A 27,131-nucleotide genomic window follows, 5' to 3' on the forward strand; every position below is an offset into this window, starting at 1 on the left:
AAAATATGCTTTTACTCAGTGATTAGATTTTCAGAAGACGTCCACTGATTGTATCATTGATCTATTATTAAACAGTCATTCCCCTATTCACAATAAGAGCTATGCAGCTACACAGAAGAGTGTCCACATGCACGGGGGCAAAAAGGAGGATCTGAGCAATGAATTCTAGGATCTATGCAATGAATATTTGTACTCCAATCCAGCAAGTCAAGAGCCTCCCCCTTTCAGAACCAGAGTCTTTTGGATCTGGATCACATAAGCACCATATTCACCCATGCAAAATTTGAGTTTCTTCCTCCATTAATTTTCACTGAAGCAGGAAAATAATTTTGTGCATGTAGTCCTTGATTTACAACCGATTGTTCAAAGTAATGACAGACCCTGAAAAAATGATTTACAACCTGAATTTGAAGTTATGACATCCACCTCCCCCAACCCTATTTTGGGTGCTCAACAACCAACCCCGTTTATGGCTGTTTGCTGCACCCCATGGTCATGTGACTGCAATTTATGACATTTTTTGCCAAAAAGCAATGTTTACTTCCGGTAACAATGGGTTCACTTGATAATTCTGATGTTCACTGCTCTGTTTGTTTTACAAATACCGCATTCACTTTACAATCACTACAAAAAAGGTCATAAAATCAGATATTGTCACATGGTAACCTACTCAATGATTATCATGACTTACGACCGTAATTGCAGGGCTCAATTAGTCGTAACTTGAGGACTACCTGTGTTTGTGGAATAAAGGCAGACCTGATTGTTGAAAGGGAAAAGCCACCCCATTAACCTCGCTGAGAGGGAAGACTGCAGGAAAAAAATGTGTGGAATCCATGGATTGGGAATCTTCTCTATTTATAAACCCAAATTTGTTTGTTTGTTTTTTGTAAAGCCATCTCTTGTTCTATTCTTTTTTTTTTATTTAGACTTCTATACAGCTTCATAGTGCTTTACAGCCCTCTCTAAGCGGTTTACAAAGTTAGCATATTGCATATTAGCATATTGCATATTAGCATTAGCATATTGCCCCCAACAATCTGAGTACTCATTTTACCCACCTCGGAAGAATGGAAGGCTGAGTCAACCTTGAGCCGGTGAGATTTGATCTGCTGATCTGCTGAACTAGCAGTCAGCTGAAGTAGCTGCAGTACTGCACTCTAACCACTGCGCCACCTCAGCACAGTGGTCTTGGGGGCCATCTTTTTTCTCTGTTCCCCAACTTTCTCTTTCTGCAGGGTTCTTCTTTTCTCTTCTGATTAGTGACATTTTCCCTTTATCCCATCTCCCTTCTGGCTTCCTCTCTCTAAAGGGGGATGGGGGCATTTGTGTTGTGAGAGAGAATGGGGCAATTTCTGTACTTTTGTTCTCTGGAATAATCCCTTTATCTCAGGGTTCTCCAACCTTGGTAATTTTAAGACTTGTGGACTTCAACTCCCAGAATTCCTCAGCCAACTAAACTAAGCTGGCTGAGGAATTCTGGAAGTTGAAGTTCACAAGTCTTAAAGTTGCCAAGGTTGGAGATCCCTGCTCTATCTCATTCTTTTTGTATCCCATTTGCTTGCCTAGCTATTTTTCCCAAGAACTCAAGACTCTGATTTTTGGAGATTTCAGAACTACCCACAGTTAGTACCTTTCCCTGGACTTCTCTTCCTTCCTGGTTCCAGTTTTCTTAGATTTTGTAATCTTGCCTCTCTTCTTACTTATTGTATGATCCTATAGATCAGGGGTGGGCAACCATGGTAACTTTATGACTTGTGGATTTCAACTCCCAGAATTCCTGAGCCAGTATGGCTGGCTCAGGAATTCTGGGAGTTGAAGTCCACTGGTTGTAAAGTTGCCATGGTTGCCCATCCCTGATCTATAGATCATAAAGTATCTGCACATCATGTTTTCCTAGGCCTATGGCTAAAACACAGACATGACTGCTACCCAACTGTTGCTCCTGTCCACAAATATTTGCCATTGTCAAGCTCTCATGTAACACAGTACACAAACAGACACTCACATTTGATTATGGACCTGTCCACCTAAAGAAAATCTGAAGCATGGCGACAGATTAGTTTGGTAATGGCTTCTTCTGGTGTGATAGAATCACAGTCAGCATTCATGTCAGGCTAAGCTGAGCTAAACAAACCATGGGAGAAGCCATGAATAGTGATTTGATTTGAGTGAAGAACTAGCGGTTATGAGTCAACATGTTCAACACTTAACAAAGAGGTGAGATAAATATGAGATGCAAACTGGCTTTGGATGCCCCAATCCTAGAAAAAGCAAGCCCCTTGGTCCCCTGGCATGTTCATGCGGACAGATGCACCATCAATTTTACCCACCTTGGGATACTGTCGATTGCATACTTCTGCCAGGTGAAGCCCTGTTACCACACCCAGCCTTGCCGCCAGACGTTGTAAGAGCAAACCAATGACAGTAGCCAACAAGAGAACCCAGAGCAGCTGAAAAACAAAAATATACACACACAAAATGAAAAGAAACTCGGGATAGCAATATTCTAGAAGAGGAACAACAAATCTAGAGATTCTGCTAACTAAAAAAATACCTGCATTTCTGGAGATACTTATCCAAGCCCTCTCACAATCAAAATCTACTTTTCATCAGACATATTTCGGCTTTTGTTCTGGAGAATTTAATGCTGAAACAAAACATTCCAAATAGATGTTTGCTACATAAACATTCATCTGTTTATGCAGAACTTTGGAAATTTGAAATGTCTCAGAGAGATCCCTCTGCCTACTTTCTCAAAAGAACTAGGAACCCTATGCTTCCTGGAACTTGACCGATAGCAAAGACAGGTATGCAGTTAGATGTAACAAAAAAACATAAGATCTAGGTCAGGGGTGGGCAACTGTGGCCCTTTTACAACCTGTGGACTTCAACTCCCAGAATTCCTGAGACAGCCAAGCTGGCTCAGGAATTCTGGGAGTTGAAGTCCACAGGTCATAAAGGGGCCATATTTGCCCACCCCTGATCTAGGTAATTCTTTTTAAATGTGGGAAACCACACGCATTGCTTCAAACTAATCTAACCAGCCAACCATGAGGCAAATTTATTAGAAAAGCTAAAATAGGTCAAATAGTAAAGATAATTACTACTAGGGCAAAAGTTTTGCTTTTCAAAATTTTATTGTTTTGTTTTCATATTGTGAAACTCTAACATTTAAAAATGAAAGTTTAAATGTTTCAGATTCTTTCTGAGAAGGTTCCTGGTCAGCAGTACCTTCTCACTTAGTTTTATGCTAGCACATTTGAAGCTTCTGGTTTAATTTAGAAATAATGTGGCAGATTTGTAGGACTGATTGAAATTTCATCTGTTCTGTCCCCAATTTTTATGGACTGCCTCTTAGATATTAAGATGTAACCCACAATGAACAGGACACATTCTGATGAATCAGCCTAATTCATGGCAATTAATATTCAATGTGAATCAGTGCAATGTGACTCAGATGTAAGAACACAAACCAATAAAATTCTCCTCTATTGTACTTTACTGTTATTCCCTAACATTGCAAAATTCCATTTTTAAACATTTTCAGTGTAGAATTTAAAGACAGCTTCTGTAAAAAAAAACATGTTTAGAAAAATCCTTGTTTTGATCAGTGCCCTTGAATTGAATTGTTAAGGCATTCTTCTGATCAATCTCTACGGCAGGTTTCAAAGTGAAAAGTTTTACAAAAAGACAGGTTAGCCACTTACCTTAAATCCTGCAACTGCCCCAGATTGTAGATCTGATTCAATGTTACCTGGATCCAAGTAGGCAATGCTCATCAGGAAACCAGGCCCAGTGAAGGCCCACAGTTTTCGAAAACTGAACCATGGGTGCTTTAGAAATGGAGAAAAGCGGGGGAGAGATATTAAGAATTTTCACACAAGGGAATATATAAATTCACACATTAACATCAACTGTTATGCTGTTAATTATCTGTTACTATTTAAAATCAAGACAATTGTTAATTCAAAGAGGCAAAGCATTATATTTTACTTATACTATATTCGGCATGGTGTTATCAAATTAATTTATTTCCATAATAAATTATATTAGGTCTTGCAAAGTCTGTCCTAGAAAAGCCTTACATGTTTCTTAAATTTTGATGTGGAAGATCAATTAGCAACTCTCAGACAACTAGATGCAACGGATCGATTTTCAATCTTTTAACATCTCAATTTTTAATAATTGTTTAAATTATTTCCTCATCTCCATTCTAAATTATACTGCTCAGATAAAAAAAAAGGCTGAGATAATACTAAAAAAAGAATCTGTGCTTGCATAGATTATGAGCCCTATTCAATACTCAGAATTGCCAGAGAGTTAAAAAAAAAAAAAACCTTCATCCTTAGCTTGCCTATTCCTTTAATATAATTCTTACTTAGAATTCCAAAGTGAAAGCTTTTAATAACAGAAGGTCCTTAAAGTCAGGACAATCCATAGATGATGGAATCTTTTCAACAAACAAAATGAACAAAAATGAATACGGGTGCAACTATTCATTTGAGAAATTAAAGACAGTAGCTGTTATCTTCACAGAGGATTATTGTCTTCTTCCACCATCTCCCATCCTTGACAAGCATTAGGAAGAAGAAGGAAAGAAGCACTGGAACAACCTTCAAATTGTATTTGAGATCAAATGTATTCCATGCCAGGAAGAGGGCAGGAAAGAGAAGCACAGATTTTTAAATACTAAAGGCATTTTTTGGTCTTCAACTGAAGCAATTTCATGCTTACAGCAGCTTTCTCCTCTCCGGATACTTCCACCAGTTTTAGAATGTAACTTTCACTCACTTCAAATGACGTAGTCAGAGGCTAAGGCTCATGAAAATTACAGTTAAAAGCACTTAGAAAGGGAGACTAACGGAGCACAATAAAGAAGACTCAGTCTCCACCAATCCCCACGTTTCTGCATCAATTACTGATTTAAAAGAAAAAGAAAGCAACTCCAGAAAAGTGACTCACCCAGACACACCACAGGCAACCAAGAGACCAAGTTTAATTATCTTGAACCTTCAGAAACATCAGAATGTTCCACTAATATATTTTGATGACTTATATTCAGCATAAGCTGAATGTATCTTGAGCAAATGTGACCAGTAATTCTTCACACTACTACCCCCTCTTTGACACAATGGTGCCCTTCAATAAAATGCCAGAGAAATTATCGCCAATGGTTATACCCACCCAGCCCCATCGCTCTTATTACCCATACTAACCTTTTCATCTTCTGGTATAGGTATTTTCTGATCAAAGTAGGTGGTAAATTCATCCGTAGAGTCTGAAGCCTGTGGCGATACTGGGTTGCTGTAAATGGTACTAACACCATCCCCAGTGGTATCTTCTGCAAAGCATGAACAGAATGATGTGATCAGGAAAGTGGAGGAAGAGCAGAAGAGTATCAAGTCGGATGTAATATAAGTGCATCATGTTATGCTTTATCTACCGGGGGGAAAAAAATCTCATGCCATTTGAAAATATTATCCATTATATTATGGAATCAATACATTTGCAGGGAGCCAGGTAGGATGATCTAATCCGTATCACAACAATGAATTTAAATTAACAATGGCACAGCTAACCATTCCTTACACACAGTAACTGAATACACACACACACACACACACACACACCAAGTTGTTATCATTTATGCAAAGGTGTGTGGAGATGGTTGTATTATGTACAATTATGCAAAGGTATTTAATCCTTAACTGCATATTCGTTTGGTAAAGCAAACAGAAAACTGAAATTTGATTCAAAGACACACATACAGACTTAAATCATGTTAGATAGGACTGACTGCATCTATACAGAATATACTATGCTCTTCCCAGAACTACAACTAAACACAGACAACTTGATAGCTTTTCCAATCCCCAGATGTAGCTCTTAGAAGACACACATTCATTATCTAAGACCCTGCAGGAGCAGAAGAAAAAGGAGAAGGGGACACACCCTCGTGCCCGGTGGACACTTTAAAGAATGACACCGGGATGACCGTGGTAGATCTGAAGGAGGCAGTGAGAAACAGAGGGGGGTCATGGAGAGCGCCAATCCATACAGTGGCCAAAGATCAGACATGGCTGAATGGCCAACAACAACGACAGTCCAGACTGATGGAAGTGTTAGGGCCGACAAAGAACCTCTAGCTTTGACAGAAAGCTATAAATCTATATGGGTGATTTTCTGCTGCAGCTATGGAGTTGTCTTTGGATGAAAACACCTATCATTCTTTGGGACATTTCCCTATAATCCCAATTGCATGTTAACATGCCTTCATTTGATTACAATGATAGTTTGACTGCTTCTGGCTCTCCCTTTGCAAGCTGTAGCATTCTGGGATAAGAATGTTCCCCCCCCCCCCGCCCCACTTAACTATCACATAACCATCTACCTCCCTTTCCTTATCTGTTTGTTTGAGAAATTATATGTCTGATTGAACGTCTACAGAGTGGGATCTGGGCACTGTTAAGATACTCATCTTGCAGACATGCATTCAAATACTGTTAAAGTTTTACCTACCGTACTCTGTTTATGTCTGCTTAAAAGAATTTATTTTGATATGCTTAATTGTAACCCTATAGTTGCCAACTCATTTTTTTCCTCCCAAACCTTCTATATATTATATATATTTTTTTTCATTTGAAGTTATTGCGTGTTTTATTCATTCATGAAAGAAATTCTGATCTTCTTATTTCCCTACCTAAAACTCAGTGGCTACTCACTTCTGGAACCCAGATGCTAGATTGGGCTGATCTTCAGATCTGTTCATCAGGGCTGCTTTGAAATGCAAACATTTTACCTCGTTAATGGGCTCCGTAGCTATATTTTCCCCTAAACTTAGATCAACAGTTTAATCTGGGTATTCTATTAAAACCACATCTTGATTTTGTTTTGGAAAAGCGTTGGGAATAAACTACATCTCTTCCATCACCCTAACAAGAAATAGATCAAAGGGTTATAGGGACACTACGTTCCATAGAAAGCATTCACAATATCTGTACTTCTCCTCAAAATAGCAAAACAACCCACCCACAAGGAAGAAGTTAGGTCTGCAAACAGTTTCATAACACAGACAATAATTTTATAAGTACTACCTCTCCCCTCCAGTGCTCCAATTCTACTCACTCTTGTATTCAAGTTTGTATTCTCCACGGGGCATTATAGCTCAGCTCTGCTTCCACAGATTTTTAAAAAAACCAGACTGACACCTGCCTCCTCGGGATGTACAGAAGTGACCAATTTATAGCTAGAACCCGGAGCAGTAAAGAGAGAGAGATACGGGGACTGTGGGCGGTTCTGTTGATTGAGACAATGAACTTGGTTTCTCCTCCTACATCTCCATTCTCTCCGCCTTCCAAGGAACAGGAGTTGCCGCTGGGGTTTTCGTGAGAGCTTTAATGCAACAGCTACCCTGTGTCACGAAAACCACGCCCCAAACAGCTAAGTTCATCTTGGCTCAGCTAGTTAACCAATGCTGAAAAAAAAAAAAGTCTAAGGAAAAGTAAGTAGCACACAACTCGAACCTGTTGCCAGCAACTTCCTTGAAGTTGCACAGTAAATAATAAGCAACTTGACCAAAGAGGTAAGCTCCAGCAGGACTTCTGGCAGACAGCAATGTAATGGAATGTCCTCTCTTAAGTCGGTATGTTAACTGCAGGTCAGCAAGGAAAATAGTTTGTTCTACCAGGAAATAATAGAATGGTTTCTATTCATAACCTACTGGCAGGGCAGCTTATTTGGGAGGAAGATGATTAACCATCTTATGCAGAACTACAATGAGGGAGAAAGATATTTCAGCTGGGCGATTTAAATCGGGAATGTCCCAGATTTAGGCTTCATTCTGCGCTAGGTGAACTTTCAGATTCAAAAGGATTTAGCCCCAAGCGGTGCTCTACTGTAGGTAGCATTCCCAAAAGCTCAGGGAACTGCACAGGGAGCAGGGGTGGGTTCTAATTTTTTTTATTACTGGTTCTGTGGGCGTGGCTTATTTTGTGGGTGTGGTTTGATGGTCATGTGACAATTCTTTAGGATTTAGCAGAGGTACTGGTCTACCAGGCTTTTAACTGCTTGCAGAGCTGTACCGGTCTACCCATTTGTTTTTGGAGGCACCAGTCTACTCATTTGTTTTTGGAGGCACCGGTCTACCCATTTGTTTTTGGAGGCACCAGTCTACTCATTTGTTTTTCGAGCGCACCGGTCTACCACCACACTGCCTTTTAACACTGATCAGCTGTAGGGCGGCCCTTTGAAGCCCCGGGGCAAGAGTTTAAACAGTTTTTTTCCTTCTAGCCGATCAGCTGGGACTCGGGAGGCAGCAAATAGATTGGAGGTGGGGCCAAATAAAAGGTAAGAAAAATGCGGGGGGGCGGGGCAGGATGGCCCAGCTCCCAAACAAAGAGAACCGGTTCAGTGATGTCATATTATCACCGCTACCAGCTCGGCCGAACCGGGAGGAACCCACCACTGACAGGGAGCCCTCAACTTACAACAGTCCAATTAGTGACCAGCTGAAGTTACGACATCACTGAAAAAAGTAACTTGTGACCATTTTTCACCATTACAACCATTGCAGCATTCCCATGGTCACGGGATCATGACATTTGGATGCTTGACAAAAGGTTCATATTTATGACGGTTGCAGTGTTCCGGGGGAAGTCATGTGACCCCTCCTTCTGACAAGCAAAGTCAAGATTCACTTAACAACCGTCTCATTAACTTAAGAACTGCAGTGACTCACTTAACCACTGTGGCAAAAAAGGCTGTAAAAATGAGTCAAAATTCACTTAACAACTGTCTCACTTAGCAACAGAAATTTTGGGCTCAATTGTGGTCCTAAGTCGAGGACTATCTGTATATGATTTTTGGGGGGGGGATCTCTTCTGGGTTTTTTATTGTTGTTGTTGGTTTTTTTTACTGAAGCCAAACCAATGATCTCTGAACACCCTTAGCTTTATTTTGGGAAGTCCATCAGGACCTCCCTTTTATAAAACAAGCCACTTTTTGTACCCTTACATTTCCTTTGCGAAAATACTGGGATGATTTGAAATTCCACAAACTCTGGTTCATATCAGAGAAAGGGGCAAAGTTAAGAGCCACACAGGATGGCGTCCAAGGCAGGGGTGAAATGCTCCCGGTTCGGACCCTTTTTTTCTTTTAAATGCCTCTGAGGACCCAAGCTGAGTTGCCTGATCGGCAGAAGCTTTTTAAAAAACCTCTGCCGATCAGGCAACTCAGCTGGGATCGTCAGAGCCTTTTGAAAGCATTTTTTTACAACCTCTTCGCTGAAGAGGTTGTAGCAAAAATGGTTTTAAAAGTTAAAAAAAAAAATTGGCCATGCCCACCCAGTCACATTACCACCACCACCACCAAGCCATGCCCACAGAACCGGTAGTAACAAATTTTAGATTTCACCACTGGTCCAAGGCTTGTCTCCTCCACCATTCTGATCCCACAGTGGCCAAAACCAGATGCTTTTGCTATGGGGCCCACAGGCTCCCCGCTACAGACAGTCCTCAATTTACAACCAGACCATCTGAAGTTACAACGGCACTGAAAAAAAGTGACCGATAACCATTTTTCACACTTACGATTGCTGTAGCATTCCCGCAGTCACCCGATCAAAATTCAGACGCTTTTTTTTTTTTTTAATTTTGATTTATATGCCGCCCTTCTCCGGAGACTCAGGGCGGCTTACAATGTGCTCAGCAATAGCCTTCATCCTTTTTGTATATTTATACAAAGTCAGCTTATTGCCCCCACAACTGGGTCCTCAACTGGGTCATAAACACGAGTCAGCTTGGCCACTGACTCGTGTTTATGACAGTTGCAGTGTCCCGGGGGTCATGTGATTCTCTTTTGCGACCTTGTGACCAGCAAAGTCAATGGGGAAGGCACTTCACAACTGTGTTACTAACTTAACAACTGCGGCGACAAAGGTCGTAAAATGGGGTAAAAACTCACTTGTCTTGCTTAGCAACGGAAATCATGGCTCAACCGTGGTCGTAACTGGAGGACTAACTGTACTGACACCAGAATGACGAAAGCAGCATTGTGGTATCCTGTTGCAAGCTCTGCCGTTTCTGGGCTTGAAATGTTGCAATGTATATCGAACAGGGGGAGGGTCTGGGGTTGCAATGCAGCACTGGCTTCTTTCAGCCTAACCCCCTTGTCGTTTCCCCCCACCCCATTCTCCAGTTCTGCTGTGCCTTCAGGGAAACCCACAAACAGGTAAGACTGCAATTGTACAGTCACTAATCTTCCTTACGAGAGACACAGGGGGCTTATCAAAATTAAGATAGAGCCATCTTATCTTATACTAGCAGCCACCTATGAGTCAAAATGCTTTTTAAAGCCATCCAAACGGAGAACAGCACTACAGGACAGAGAAGCACAATCTCTACTTTTATTATGCCCTGTGTGAATCATTTTGGATCAGAAAAAAAAATAGAGAAAGGGATACTATCAATGAAAAATTTTGCAGACTATAATTTTGATTCTTTTGACATTTGGTCTCAAGTGAAGGACTACCTATACTTTTAACAGACTGGATCTTTAATCCCTTCAAATAATGTCCTAGAACTTGATTTATTTTCATTTTCTTCTTTGTCCCCTCCCCCTCCACCCAAAAAAAAAAAACCCATTCAAACCTTTAGCAAATTTCTTTTGCAAACTTAGTATAAGAAAGTTATCTGGGTCACACTTTTGGTTTGTTATTTGTATATCTTTTAATTATTAAGACATCAGCTGGTTTCATGTGTGTCTCCAATGCAGCTTCTTTTTCATATCATTCCTGTAGTCTGTCATTTTTAAATCTACTTTAAACAATCTTGGTCTTGGTCAGATAAAACTTTTTCTTTTCCATAGCAACTTTTAAACAGTCTATCTATCCATAAGGGCAGACGCCCTCAAAGTTAACTTCTGAATCCATTGTTCACAAATATTCTTCAGTATGTCCATGTTAAAGAATTTTGCCCCAATCTGTATTAGTGAGTCAAATTTAAGTGTTCTTCTCCTCTCCCCAAAATAAATAATTTTTTAAAGTCCTTAAATTGAAAACCTCTTTCGCTAAGACTTGAAGGCAATTCACCCGGTGCTATAAAACTTGTAGATCCAAAAGTTCCTAATAATTTACAAGCAGTTAAGAAGCAATTTCTGAAAGTGATTAAGAAATGAGGCTCAATGTACCAATAAGGCTACATTACAGGTAGTCCTTGACTTATGACCACAACTAAGCCTAAATTTTCTGTTGCTAAGCGAGATAGGTGTTAAAGTGAGTTTTGCTTCATTTTACAACTTTTTTTTGCCACAGTTGTTAAGTGAATCACTGTAGTTGTTAAGTTAGTAACACGGTTGTTAAGTGAAATCTGGCTTCCCCCATTTGCTTGTCAGAAGGTCGCAAAAGGTGAACACATGACCCCAGGACACTGCAATTGTCAAATGAGTGACTTGCCAAGCGTCTGAATTTTGATCATGTGACCCTAGGGATGCTGCAACACTCATAAATGTGAAAAACGGTTGTAAGTCGCTTTTTTCAGTGCCGCTGTAACGTCAAACAGTCACTAAACAAATGGTTGTAAGTCAAGGACTACCTGTACATCTGTGAGCTTGACTGAAATTCCACAACTCCCTGCTGCTCGATTCACAAGCTGTAATGAAATGTGTGGATGATCTTGAGGAAAGAGGAGAAGAGAAGCTGCCTAGAAAACAATCTGACAAGAGAAGCAGGACCTCTGAAGGGCTTAACTGTCAGGAAAAGAAAATTAGGAAGGATCTGCCTTAATTGATCAGTCCATTAAAAGCAACAATGGGAGGTTTTACCTTCAAAATGATTCTGTTAATGTTGCCTGACAGTAAAGTAGAATTAGTTCATCTAGTCCCGTTTCCTGTCTGGTTTATTTGAGGGATAACACAAGCTGACCACAAAAAGCTCAGTTCCTGTAGTATACTCTAGACTACTGTGTAGAGCAGCTGTTCAGAGTGTAAGTGGACGATTTCACGATCTCTCTTTTTTCCAGAAAGACTTTGTTGAACAGAATTCACTGTCTGGCCACTGATCTCTGCCACCATGTCATCCCTGCTCCTTCAGCGGCAACTAATTCACCATAAATCCTCACTGGAAGCCTGCATGTGATGCAATTTCTTCTAACTTTATTTTGATGAGAAATGGATGTATTTTAGAATCTCTAAACTCCCTAATCAATAAACTCAATTTACTATCCTAGCCATACTGAGAACATTTTGTGTATTCTGCTGATTACAACTTCTATTTAACAATAACTTTGTGTGAACAAATAAATATACCATGGTTGTTTCCATTTAGACCAATATCAATAAAACTCAATGCTGATTTACATGATTTTATTTCTCTTTTCATGTGCACTGATCCTTTTCTGCTTAATTCCTTTGCTTCTATGACTAAGTATCAGCTGTCCTTTCCTCATATATTTTTCTCCCTTGTTAATTTTCTGCCTCAATTTCCTTACAAGGAAGTATCAAGTTAACTCTTTGTATACATTTTCTCAATGCAATAATTTATTGTCTGATCACATTTTCCCACTTTGCGTTTATACTCTCTTCCAGAAAATTATAACAGCACAATCAAATTTTCACAGAATTTGAATTCCAACAGCTTAAGAGGGGAAACAAAGGAACTAAAAAGGGAATTAAAAGCAAGCAAATATCTCTGTTTTGGCCATCTGAAGTTACAACTAAATCTGCTAAGACTTTAAAGTACCTATATTTTATCTGCAACTAGAAACTTGAAAATCTGATAGGTAAGAGGAGATCTATTTAAAAATATTTTAAGATTCAGGAAAATATATGTTCGACTATAATTTCATAATTCACAAACTTCTCGCAACACAAAAAATAAAAAGCAGACTAACTAAAACTCTGGCAGAGAAGATGGCCACTCATCCAAATATCTTATGTTTATGTCACAAAGAGACTTAGTGCATGTGAGTACACACATGAATGAGTTTTTAGGCTGTAAAATGTTTTGAATAACAAAAAAAGACAAAAGAGTGATTGAAAGAATGTTATGGCCAAGTTAATACAGTAGGCAAGATTGGAATTACAAACACACAAACAGAGAGATGTGTATGTGTGTGTGTGTGTGTGTATGGGTGTGTGCATACATGTGTCTATATGTGTGTGTGTATTACGTACTTTGTATCTATGGTGAATGGCTTTATGATAGACTCCAAAAGTGTTTAATCAAATATATGCTGATCACGCATGCACATACAAAACCATCTAAGAAAATATCTTCATGTCAAAATCCAAAACGCATACTTAAAATCCATTTCAAATAATTTGATGTAAACTGTGCCATCCCAGTTTTATAATCAGGTCACCTTGTATAGAAAGAGTAAAATTTTAGAATTTACTATATTAGCCATCTGTCTGGCAAAACAGTATTATATTTTGCTTGCCAAGACGATTAATGCATCATGTATATTAGTGGAAATAATAAACAGATTCAAAATGGCAAATATATTTCAACAATCCTAGGTGTACAGATATTTCTTAATTGGAATTTTATAATAATGTCTCTTTAATTATTTGAACGTAGAGAAGCAATAGTGATATTGTATTCCATTCAAATGGTTTTTTTACTTCACTGTATTTGGATTTGTCATTGGAAACACTATTATTTTACAAAATTTATTATTTATTAAACTTATATGCCACCCATTTCACTATCCAAAGTGACTCTGGGTAGTTTCCTATGCTACTATGAATGTGGTCTGTTTAGATTTGCCCCCAGTGTCTCTGATCAAAAGGTAATAAGGAAGAACCAAAAACTACCAATAACCACATTCAACTTCTACAAGTGGTTCAATAAAATGTTACTTTTCTCAGTGTTTTATTTTCTTAGTAAATTGGGACAAGACACCTATAAAGTGTTTTAAATATTATCATTTCGACCCTTTAAATTCAAACTTTTAAATAATCCTAGACATCAACCTTATTTAACTTTCTCTGACACATCTGAACGCTACAGACAAAACCAGTCTTAGCCTTGAGTATGTCTTAAGAATGTAGAGGAGTTTATAGCCTGAATGACAGTATTCCTCCCATAATGTTACTTCAAGATAAAGTTTTAAAAAACGTTCACTATCATGGATTGGGAGCTGGTGATAGCCTGATTGCAGAGCCATAACAATTATCTTGCAGAATATTGCTGGGTGGTTTAACAACTTGGCAGATAATGAATTTCTCTCCCAGTTCCAGATAGTTCACTTATGAGAAACCTGAGTTAATGAGAACGAGTTACCTTGGAAGAAATAAAACAATCAGCAGAATGTCTCCTTTTTTTCTCTTTTAACAATCCCGTAATCCCTTGCATCAGGGTAGAGTCGGGGCAACTGAATGGAGCTGAGCATTTACTGGCCAGATGCCCTTCCTGACACCTACATGGAGTTCGCAGCAGAGATTTTCTCTTTATGCCCAGAGAGAGTAATATCTGCAGCTACCTAGGATCAAACTCACAGGCTGATTGTGAGGCAAAATCAGAACGTCTATATTTTGTCTTAAATATTCTGTTGCTGGGGTTGGAGAGCTTTTCACTAATTTTTCTCATTTTCATATTCCAAAGGGATGTTAATGCAAACTAAAACATAAATCTACACCCACTTTTCTGGAAGCAAGTTCCCTTAACTCAATGGAATATCCATTTATGAAGACATTTAGGATTTATGCTATTCATACTTTGCACACATACATTTATAGGTCTCTCTTTCAAAGAACTTACAGCTAAGGAGTAAGTTGAAGGAAGATTATTTCCAAATTCTTTTACCCAATGATATACAAAAAAGCATCTTTCATAAATGTAACTGTAACTAAACATTCATGTTTCATCATGGACATAAAGGCATGGTAAACTGAGCTGTCCTTAGCTTTTTATTATAATGTAAATTACTTTGGGAAATCTCAGGAGCCAGAAAGCAATGTAGAATGAGTAGAAAGCAAAATGAAGGGAGTTTTATAGAGCCATTTCAGATGGCACAATGATGCAAACTGACTGAGAATTTTTGTTTTGGGAAAAGATTCTGGGGGAGGTTGTAGAGATAGGCCTTATTTTTCAAATAATGTGAAGACCATCACTGTAGAATTTGCGGTAGTCCTTTTCATGTGGCTTTCTGCCTCAAAATGGTAAGAAATCATGCCACAATTTTTAGCAGTAATGGTCAGATGAGGTTCTGGAAATCACACAAACAGGGCTTGTGGCTCTGTATGTGACCCTCGATAACATGCCATTCTAGAAATGCTGTAAAGAACAGTAGACATTCATCTATAAAAGTGAGATATTTGAGCCACCAAGTTGCTTAAAATATATGCAAATTAAATGACTGATTTACCATACAGTGCTTCCCTTTCCTTGCCAGGTGTCATGGTTAGAGCTTTCTCTCCAGAATTAGGATCTTCAGAACCAGTCACAGTAGCTGCAAAAGAGAATAAAAGACATTAAATTCATATTTAGGGTAAAGTCGCAGGAGCCATGCTACAGACCCAGAGTTCTGGCTAACACTTTTCTCTTCAAGCTGCAGCACAGAAAGGTAGATACGGTGGGGATCCTGCTCTATTTTTATGGTATAGGGTTTGACTCATTCCCATGACTCATGTAGAACTAAGGATTATTTCTTGCCCAACCATGAGAAGTACTTCCCAAAAATACTACCAGAGACAAAAGTGCAGTTTCTTGAAGGGTGATTTATAGAACCTATTGTGATTATACAGATACATAAATCCAAAGAGATGAGTAGACATCTGGCCACCATAAAAATGTTTCTTTAGAAACTGAAACATATCTGGTTCAAGTAAAACTTTTTTTTTCTCTCCAGCAGAAGTTTATCTCTCTGCAAATGCAAAAAAGGGACAACCTAAGGGAAAAGGGGGGAGGGAGCCACACACACAGGCAAATAGATAATGGGTTTTCAGAGTTAATGAATAATTCCTTGAAGCTTTACCTATATTTTATGTTCCTATTCTAGAGAAAGAATGCAGTCAAACGCTTCTATAATGTAATATATAGCCATAATTTCTGGCAGCTGCCTCTACTGTATAAAAATGTAGTGGTTCAAGAAATGTTGAAACTACCCTGTTTTTTTAATGGGGGAAAAAAGCAGGAGGCTGGAACTGAAAAAATATGGGCTTTCTTTTAATTACTTTTAAAGCTTTAATGACACAAAAGTGTTTATTTTTTAACAGTTACCTCACTAGGTTACATGGTATATTCTGTGCATGTTTTCTCAGAAGACTCAGACTATTTGGGACAGGCAATTCTGAGATTATGCTCCCCTCCCTAGCAAAGATATAACTTCTTTATGTGTAACTACTCTATACAATGACCCACAAAGAACGACAGCCATTTGCTTTTCTGTTGTTTTCTGGTTTTAATTTCTTGTTTGCCGCCCAATTTCAGTAGTCAGATAGGAGGATGGGGGGGGGGGGGGACAGACAGACAGAGACAGACACATGTGTGTGTGTGTGTGTATGTATATGTATGTGTGTGTATGTAGATAGATAGATAAAATATAAATAAATAAATCCTACACTACTCAAGTACATCTATCTCAGTTTTTGCCATCTGAAAAAGAAAAAGCTGAGAATAAAAATCATAGACATTTTATAACGTATTTGATTAAAATAAATAAACGTGTCATTGGAACATAAACAATGCCATGATGCCACATAAAGTTAAGTTACAATGCTAAAATAATTCTGTGTGCAGTATACAAACAGAGACAGATTTCCTCCAGCAGAAAGGCTGTAAGTCTCTGCACAGATTTAATACACCGAAAAAAATGGCAAAATTCCAAAACTTTTTCAGAAATCCAATCAAATTACTGAGAATTACTCATGTATGTGTATATATATATATATGTGTGCGTGTGTGGGTTTTTTTTTTCTATCGAGACACTTTGTCTACCCCAACATGTGGGAGGGGGCATTCTGCTCCCTTTCGCCTTTCAGGCCCAATCCAGGAGCCCTCAAGCAGTCTCATTCATGACAAACCATTTTATACCAAACTTGGGCTTCCTGCATATTAGGCAGTTGAATTAACCTCTGAGCCACAAGTTCTCCTCCCTTCATCAGTTTGAGCCAGGGGAAAAATTAAGTGTTTTTCTATTGTGGCTCAGAGGTTAATTCAATAAGGCTATTTCATTCATTCAGATCTCGGATGTCTTCTGCTTGTGTTCCCTTTATTTTTTTGAGCAGTATATATAAAATGGGCCCAACCAACAGAGATTTGTCTAACTTGGTATACATGAATTATGTTTTTAATAAAACTAACTTAGATAATAAAAATCTTCATCTTTGTATTTCATGACACTGTATAAAATAACTTTTTCAGAACAATTTTCCTATTGGATTCCTCAGGGAGGATGATTCCAAGACCAATTTCTTTTTTAATCTAAAGCTTGACAAAATATCTAGAATCTGGCAACAGCCACTGAAATATTAAAGGACACATTCTTACACAAGAACAGGAATCTCAATCACAAAGCCCCAAAGAATGTATAAAAGCCCATCTATCCCAACCCAATTTGGTCAGCCACCTCAGAAACATGCTGCTGTCACTAAAGTTTCTGGCATCCAAATAAACAGAGACTCCTTTCCATGCGGCCTGCCTCCATTTTATTTTCAGTGTCTTTTTCCCAGCTTGGAACCAGACTGGATTTTTTTTCCAACATCAGTTTGCAATATTACTCTGTAGAGTGAGATAGTGGACTAATTGATACTCTTCAAGTTTTGTTTAAGGTCAGTCCAAACCGCAGGTTGGCAAGACTTATGCTACTATGGGGCAGATTCAAGCAACTGCTTAGGAAGGTCTAATGTTAGCAAAATATTTATTAATTTGACCTGAGGGACAACACAATAATTATTTAACATATTATTGTTTTAATTTTTATTGTCATCTTATGGAAAGGTAATTGTCACCATAACATTCCTTAGTTTAAGGATGCTTAGTTTGATTTAGGTAGACTTGAGTCATTATTCCCAGTTCCCTTTCTGGCTGTCAAATTAAATCAAATTAAATGTTGTTTTTAGGAGACAATTTTTTTAAAAAAGGGGGACTTTGTCATAGGGATAAGGGAAAGGGTGTAAATATAAAATTCTTGGCATTATTGGAGGAGCAAAATCAGTACAATAGTATAAATACATTCTTGGTGTATCACAGAAGTTGTCCACAGTAGTGACAGATTGGGATGCCCTAGAAATTCAGTAAATACATTTAGTCTCATCAAACCAGTGTTTTTCAACATTGGCAACTTTAAGATGTGTGAACTTCTGGCTGGGGAATTCCAGAAGTTGAAGTCCAGACATCTTAAAGTTGGCAAGGTTGAGAAACACTGGATTAAACTGTAAGTAAAAACTTTGAAACCTTTCTTCACATAATTTCTAATTCTGACCACTTAGGTGCATCTCTTTCCAACTCTATACTATCCTTTTATAAGTTAGGCCAATCAGAAAGGTAAACAAGACCCAAACGGTAATGGCAGCACCGATCAATACAAAAATAGTGTATTGATTTTTTTAAAAAACTGGAATTATTTTACACTTGTTTCCTGAAAATGCTACTGTGTGGTCTTTTTATTTCCCCCTGAAGTTGACAATTTTATCAAGTAACCCATAATTCCAGCTTTCCTGAGCTCCCACTGTCAATTAAATACAAGCAAGAGCTCAGAAGGCGTTCCTTGCCTAGAGTCATATGAGCAAGTGGCACACTGTTAGACGTGCCACTTTACACCTCTTGCTGGTACAAATTTTAGCTACCTTTAAAAACCCTCTATAAAGTTGAGTGCAATTAAAGGAGTGGAAAATTATGGGCCATAAAGCTGTCTAAAGATTACTGTTCTTTAAATTTGTTACTCTTGGTTTTGGTCCTGGCCGCAAAGGGTGTGAAGTCACATACCCAGGATTGTTCTTGTATATATACAAAGGTTATACATGCACAAGAAGCACCATCTTGCAAATGGTAATGATACCCTAAAGGTTTTTTTTTTTGCTGTTTCAACTGATTATCTATCTAACTTCATTGACGGATTCACAGTAATTATCCATGGATGTAATTTTCATTCCTGTAATTCAAAATTAATTGAAGAAGCTTGGGCACAGAAGCCAGTGATCTGTAGAAAGCATCAAAAGTCTGTATGCTATCACAAAACTATAGGGTTTTTTCCCAAAAAATATCAATTTTCCATACTGACTATCACAGAAAAGAAAGGAACGGCATACCTGCTTATAGAACAAAAAGCAAATACAAGCGGGAAATCAGACAACTGGCCCCGATCTTTGTTTTTGTTTTTTAATAGGAACAGAGACAATTACATTTTATCTGAATTGTCTTCTCAAAAAAGGTCAGAATCATGAATGGCCTGACATGAGTTCTTTATATATGCCTTTGTTTAACCAATCATATCAATCTAGTATGGCAGGATAGAGGTGATTAGAAATTGAATAAGGATAAGGCAGCTTTTAGCAATTCTCAACTCAATTCCTCAACTTCCGTGCTAAGCTATAAGGGTTACCACTGTAAGATAGAATGTGATCTATGCATATCAATCCAAATATAACTCCCACTGAATTCAACCATTTAACGTATTTGAAGTTAAGTGGCTTAAACTTTTAAAAAGTTTTAAAGGTTTTTTTTAATAGAACAGAATAACAGAATTGGAAGGGATCTTGGAGGTCTTCTAGTCCAGGGGTCGGCAACCTTAAACACTCAAAGAGCCACAAAGGTTCTAACCAGAAGCCCCCCGTTCAATTCTGGAGCTGACCGGAAGTCCGGTTCCCCCACCATAGAATCTCCTCCTAGCATGGCGTCCTTTTTCCTCTACCAGTCCTAACCCTATCAATTGTGGGCTGACCTGAAAACCCACCCCTTGCCATAGTGTCTCCTCCTGGCATGCCCTGCTTCTCTCCCCCCCACCAACTGGAAGCTCCTCTCAAAATTGTGGTGCTGACTGGTGACAGAGAGCTGCAGCAGAGGGATGAAAGAGCCACATGCAGCTCCAGAGCCGCAGGTTGCTGACTCCTGTTCTAGTCCAACCCCCTGCTTAGGCAGGAAACCCTACACCACTTCAGACAAATGGTTATCCCACATCTTAAAAACTTCCAGTGTTGGAGCAATTCACAACTTCTGGACGCAAGTTGTTCCACTGATTAGTTTACTAATCAGTTCTACCTTCTAGTTCTAAATTCTACCTTTTACTAAAGGTAGAAACTTTAGATAGCAGTCACTAGAATGCTTATAACAGAACTTGTTATTGAAGTGAGCAGATATGACACCCTTTTTACATACAGATCATTCCAAAGAATGAATATCACACATCTGCTGGAACAAGCTATAATACGAAACACACATCTGCTGAACATTAAAAACATAAATCAACTCAAGGCAAAAATGTTCATTGTAGCAGTAAAATGTAAACCCATCACTGTCAACCTTTGCAAGCTTGATTATCCAGTATCAACTCTCAATACCTTCTAAATCTAGCCAAATACAACATTATGCTCATAATCGAATGTATTCCTTTGAGACAAGTAAGTATGATCAACTATTTACATTCTCTCCTGTTTTAATTATATACCAAACAAAGTCTTCATTTAACGGCTATATTGTTTAGCAACCACTTGCAGTTACGACAGTGACAAAAAAAAGTAACTTTACAACCAATCTTTCCACATACAACCTTCATGGGTCTGTAAAGCAGAAGTAGTAAGATTTTAAGCACACTAATGGTTTCAATTAGCAACCACTTCACTTAATAACCAAGTTTCTACTCCCAACTGTATTCACTAAATGAGGACTTGCTCTATTCAATCTACTCTGCAGCATGTAGGCTAAACTGAAAATAATTTAAAAGTCTGCCTAAATGGGCTCCTAACACAGCACAAATTAAAACTGTCATATTTTCCACTCCCTAACCTATACACGCATATGTAATGGGTGGAATTTTATACGTCTAGTTTATAGAGACCAATATTGTCAATAGTACCAATAAAGAAAGTTACTTTCTAACAAGGGAAAGAAGATGGGGAAAATCCTTTAAAATTAAAATATAACCGTTGCTGAATGGCTTGTAATATTTTAGAAGATGCTACTTGAGCAGAACTGGTTTAAAATGCTTTCTCGGCTACTCAAAAATTAAATGCTGCTGTCCACCACGCCCACTTACGTGTTAAAGTATAATTTCTTCTTGGGAAAGAAAACCAGATCTCACATTTATAGGCCACAATAAGTTTGGCAAACTTACTAAAAAGATAGACTGTCAAATCCACTTGTGAACTGAACCAGCAAACACTGATTAGGTATTATTCACTCCTCGGATAAAACCAGCCACATGGCACACCACGACATACAAACCATTCTTATATAAAAGCAGTGGTGGTCTCTATACAAGCCCTCTTTATGTTTGAAATAAATCTCAAATTACTTAACCAGCTTTTCTGATTCTGTAGGTGGAGACAAACAATTATAATCTCAAACAGTGGTCCCCAACCTTTTGGGCACCAGGGAGTGGTTCCGTGGAGAGAGGTTTTACCATGGACTGGAGGGGGTGTGATTTTGTGTGCTGCCTGCATCCCGCAAATGGGGCTTCACTTGTTTGCATGGCCCGGTTTCTGGCATGCAGCGGACCGCTGCTGGTCCATGGACCAGGAGTTGGGGACCGCTGGTATAAAAGATCTAGAGGGCATCAAATTAGAGAAGGGTGTGCTAAAGCAGCTGTTACCAACTGGTGGTCCGTGGACCACTGGTGGTCCGCGAGAAAAGTTTGGTGGTCCGCAGAAAAATTATTTGCATTTTATTTATTTATTATTCATATTTCTATGCCTCCCTCTCTCTGAGGACTCTGGGCAGCTTACACCAAAGACAGTATACTAAATAGCATATTGCCCCCAACAATCTGGGTCCTCATTTTACCCACCTCGGAAGGATGGAAGGCTGAGTCAACCTTGAGTCGGTGAGATTTGATCCGCTGATCTGCTGAACTAGCAGTCAGCTGAAGTAGCTGCAGTACTGCACCCTAACCACTGCGCCACCTCGGCTCATAAATTAAATTTATTTTTTGTATTGCACTAAATACTATTTATCTTTTTAAAAAATTCATATTAGTGGTCCGCGGGATTTAAAATTATGAATTTAGTGGTCCCTGAGGTCCAAAAGGTTGGTGACCCCTGCGCTAAAGGTTTGCATACAGTAAATGGTAGGTGGGCAGTGATTCTCCAAATGCTGCTGAATTACAGATATTCCCAGGATCCTGTGCCTTCACGGTCAATGATAAGCCATGGTGGGAGGTGCTATAACAAATATCGAAAGAGATCATTTGCAATGCTGCTTAACTGAAAAAACACTGGAAGTGGAACACTATAACATTTACAAGTTTTTCCAGATGGTTAGGTAGTTATAACTCTTGGTGGTTTATAAGGCTTAAAACAAACAATATCACGGTAACAAAACAAAATGCACCTGGAAACAGGTGTTTTGTAATCAGTGTTTCCTAGTGCCAAGAGTATCAGGACAAGTGTCATCTTTGTGCAATAGAAACAATATAGTTTCTTCTCATTTAGAATCCCCTTGTGCTGCAGTAATTCAAAATATTGACTAGTGATTTTGCTGGTTTCTCAAGATCTTATAAGATTCAGCTTCAACTTTGGAAGAAAAATGCAAGAGTAGACTATACATTTATTCAACTGAATTGTTCAACTCTTGCCTTAATAAGTGAAAAGACGACATGGCACCATGATGCCATAGGCAGGCAGCCAATCGTTTACACCCAGTTGGTTTGAACTGCTACATGAAGGAGACAAAATACCAACCTTGGTCCTATCCATACACTTTTGGTTGTATCTCCCAAGAGAGAGCCAAAGTCTATACTGGCTAATTATTTGGAGTACTACAGTCCCCAATATACATAGAGGGCACCAAATTGGGAAAAGCTCAGTGTTCAGCTGAATCTTTAAGAAAAAAAGTAAAGTTCGGAGCAAAACATGCCAAGGGTCCTTCTCTAGGAAATGTTAAGACATATAGCATTACGGATTTCTGGTACGTCTGCAACATATAAAATATTAAGTGCAATCTATCGATCCCTAAACAGGCTGGGATTGCTGGATTTAAAATCTGCCTGCTCCCTTGTGAAATTACCTTGTCATAAAGATATTGGCTCTGCCTGTTGACACATTGTGCAAACTAGTTTGTTTGGATTGGGCTTAGTATGCTCATGGAATTAAAGGGCTGGAAAGGGCCAGAGGCTGCTGAGTCTGACCTTTTACTCAGGGCAAAGCACCCCAGACTGAAAGAATGCTCTCTGTGGCGTCATCCAAATAATTAATTAATACCTGCCACCATTTTATTTATTTAACAATTGGCTCTGGATTGCAAATAAAAAAGACATCCCACCCACCCCAAAAAAAGATTATGAACTTGAATTTGATGAGAAAACGCTGATTAGAGTACTATTTAGTACCACCAGAAAATACTGGTTAGAGTACTATTTTTGAGACCCCCATATATCCAATTGATAATCATGCCATTCATCTCACTCACTATCTTGCTAATTAGCATGTCATGGAGTGTTTTGTTAAATGTTTGGAGCCAAGGTATATTGTATCGACAACTTTCCCACAATTCATTAAGAATGCTATCCAATCAAAAATTGCCTTTGTGGGGTAGGTTTTATTTTATTTATTAAACAAATTTATAAAGCTGCCCAGCTCACACATGGTGACTCCAGGTGGCTTACAACTTTTAAAAAATCCACAATCTAAAACCCCTAAACCCCTTGCCCAGTGACAAACAGGTTTGCTGAGTGACTGGCCTAAGGGCATAAAGTGAGGTTTATACTGGAACAGGGATTTGAAGTTGGGTCTTTTTAACTCTATTCTAATATTCCAACCTCTGCACCATGCTTAGTTTTCAACACGTTCCAACAGCAATCTTATCATAACCAGCAGCCTATATGAATTTTCACAGAACAGTAGCCAGGCAGATAGTATGCAATTCTTGGTACTCACTAAACTTGGACACATCCAACTGTTATTGATAACATCTCCGTCTACTTGCAATGTCAAGTCTTCAGGGCTGTTCTGAGAATTATAAATTTTGTTTGCAATAGTGGTGAATAATATGTTGTCTTATTTAAAAGAGACAATTGAGAAATGAAGCTCCTGCTCACAGTCCCAGAATTTAAATTTCACTTGAGATATAGTCCTTATAATGGGGGAGGGGACATAGTCCAATGATCAGGGTTTTTTCCCTGCCTGGGTTCCTCTGTTTCATCTTACCTCATAAAATTATTGCTCAGGGATAATTGTAAGGGAACTACCAGTAATTATATTTCAACTCTGCCTGTTAGAACAGCCCCAAATAATAACTCCATCAGAGTACCTGGCTAGCAGAACCACATAGAAATATACCTATCGCAAAACCATTTTGCAAAGTGAAAATTTAACACATATACAAACATTCCATTTCGGGTTATTTCTCTGTCAGTCTTACAGTACTGCAGAAAAAGTCTACCTTTGCAGGAAAAATGTGTCCTAAATAGCTAAGAAGAATGCACTGGATACAGTTAAATCTTTTTTTCTTTTTTAATCTCCTTTTGAATTTTATATCCAACAGGGGTTATTATCAAATACTTCTAGGAGACTTGCAAAGCAGGGCCCAAAAGTTATTATCATTGTCTGCTTGTCCTAGCACTTGATATTCAAATGGAAATTGCCTCCTTTAGGTTTTAGCTGTTGAGTGAGAAAGCAATTCCCTATGTACAAGAGCCTTATAAATAAGACCTGTCAGTTTGATTCCTAAGAGATAGACAGATTTGGGGTCCAATCGGGACTATCTTTACCCTGGAATAAATTGCATTGCAACACTGACTTGTATCCTGATGTACAAGATTTGTAATGGGTCGCAGAACGTCATCTACAAACATCCTAAATGTCTTTCCCAGAGTGCTCCATGTCTTCCTAGCTGACTACAAAACCTGCGATGGATCCCCTTGCCAACTGTTTTGATGCCTAGGAATATTGGTCAAGAGCGTGGAATGGAGCCATACGATACGCCCCATAATAAAGGGGTTAATTTACACGTCATTTTCAACAGAGCAGGAAACATTTTCTCCGGTCATAGTGCCCCGCAGTTTTATTTAATTTGGAGAAAGCTTCTTTCATCCCTTCCTCCATAAATATATCCCTTATACAGGTCCTGCCTGGCAAACTCCAGTCCGATCAACCGTCTTTCCTTTTCTAACTGGGTGGCTTGGAAGAAAGAAAAAAAAAAAAAGTCAGAAAAAAGCCTTGACCTTCTCTTCAAATAGATCAGTAATTTACATCGTTCCTCTTGCCATTGATCCCTTTTGGAGATCATTACATTAGCCATTGGGAACACCACAGCAGGGGGAGGAGTAATTCTCCCAAGTTACGTTGTTTTAGAAGGACATACAAACAGGCGCCTTGTGTGCCAAAGGTGACCCTGATCATCTTCCCCAAGAACAGATAAAGGAACTTCAAAAGCCGCTGGGGTGAAAAATAAAATAAAATAACATGCAATACAGAACTTCTCCCCGCCCTCGAAAATAATGCCTCCTCCTTTATAAAGACTTTCAAGCCACCCCCGAAATGGGATACTGAGCCACACAGAAAACGATGCGATCGTGCTCACTGTTATACAAACCAGAGGAGGTCCCACAACACCGGGGGTGATTGCGTTTTGAAAACCTCACCCGCTTATATTATTGAGTAAATACACGGGGATGTTTATGATATTAGCAACCCACCCACATCCTTTAGAGGTCTTACTCTGTCCCTTGCATTCAAGCCTCTCTTTGACTCATTGTACATTTCAAGTATGCGCGCAAGTTGCGCGCTCCTAAAAGACAACCCTGTCCTTCCCCATTACGCCGGCAATACCGATTCTCCCACCCGGCCGCCCTTCTCTTCTGCAAAACAGCTACAGCTTCGTTCATTCGTTCGTTCATGGAAATGCAGCCACCCGCTGCCACCTACTCACCTCGATCAGAGACGCCCCGCCGGCAGCCACGCGCGCCCCATTTCCCCAGACCAGGAGAAGCAACTCGGCCCCTCCCTCTGAGAGCTCTATCAGCCAGAGGGGAAAGAGGGGCTTCGGTTAAGGCGACACAGCGCCTCCTAGGGCCACTCCGCCACAGTGACAGCCACGGAGTTCGAGGAGCGCGGGAGGTTCCTACAACTTGGCGCCTTCGCAATGTTTGGGATTTCAACTCTTTTATTTTTTTAAAAAAAAATGCTTTTGGAGATCCGGTTTGGTGTAGTGATTAAGGCAACAGGCCAGCCTTAGGGCACAGAGTCAGCCTGGTGAACCTTGGGCCAGTCCCTCTTTCTCTCTCAGCCCTAGGAATCAAACCGTGCCAAAACATTTCTGAAAAACCGTGCCAAGAAAACTGCACGGAATGGAACAGATAGTCACGAGAAGCCAACACTGACTCAACAACACAAACAAACAAATAAACATGCTAGAGGTAGTCCTCAACTTATGACCACAATTGAGCCCAACATTTCTGTTACTAAGCGAGATATTTGTTGAGGGAGATGTGCCCCGTTTTACCACCTTTCTTGTCACACGTGATTAGGGAATCACTGCAGTTGTTATTAACACGGTTGTTAAATGAATCCGGCTTCCCCATTGCCTTGGCTTATGTCAGAAGGTTGAAAGAGGGGATCACCTGACCCTGGGACACTGCAATGTCAAATATGAGTCAGCTGCCAAACATCTGGATTTTGATCATGTGACCATGGGAATGCTGCAATGGTCAAAAGTGTGAAAAACGGTCATAAGTCACTTTTTTCAGTGTCATCATTAACTTCGAACAGTCACTTACCAAACTGTTGTAAGTCGAGGACTACCTGTATTTATCTAGTACAGCTGCATTGGGAACGCTCACCAAGTTGGGGGAAAATAGGATACTATTACATAGTGTATTTAAAAATAAGCTCCCTTACAACTTTGAAGTAATCAAGATGGAAAGGAAGTCTATTTTTCTTGGTTTAGGCCACGGTTGTCAAACTCACAACGTCACGTTGCTGTCACGTGACATATCATGACATTTTTCCCTTCACGGAGCTGGGGTGTGCGGGGCTTCTGC

General features: G+C 39.2%; 1 protein-coding gene across 3 annotated transcripts in view; it reads right to left on the bottom strand.

Moving 5' to 3' along the window:
• SLC11A2 (solute carrier family 11 member 2) overlaps positions 1-26,116 on the bottom strand; it is a 65,112-nt gene extending 38,996 nt beyond the window's left edge. Inside the window, exons 1-5 of one of the 3 annotated variants that reach the window (XM_034412215.3) lie at positions 26,021-26,116; positions 15,366-15,449; positions 5,220-5,344; positions 3,711-3,836; positions 2,334-2,453 (exon numbers count right to left, since the gene is read on the bottom strand). In XM_034412215.3, coding sequence (XP_034268106.2) covers positions 2,334-2,453; positions 3,711-3,836; positions 5,220-5,344; positions 15,366-15,399 — 405 coding nt within the window. In that variant the 5' untranslated portion in view covers positions 15,400-15,449; positions 26,021-26,116. Of the gene's footprint in view, positions 1-2,333; positions 2,454-3,710; positions 3,837-5,219; positions 5,345-7,128; positions 7,318-15,365; positions 15,450-24,027; positions 24,095-26,020 lie in introns of those variants that run through there. The other 2 variants (XM_060688925.2, XM_034412214.3) reach the window with 2 other exon arrangements.
• Positions 26,117-27,131: the final 1,015 nt, after the last annotated feature.

The sequence above is a fragment of the Pantherophis guttatus genome, chromosome 2, assembly GCF_059756535.1.
Source record: "Pantherophis guttatus breed Tessera chromosome 2, ASM5975653v1, whole genome shotgun sequence".
NCBI classification, from domain to species: domain Eukaryota; kingdom Metazoa; phylum Chordata; class Lepidosauria; order Squamata; family Colubridae; genus Pantherophis; species Pantherophis guttatus.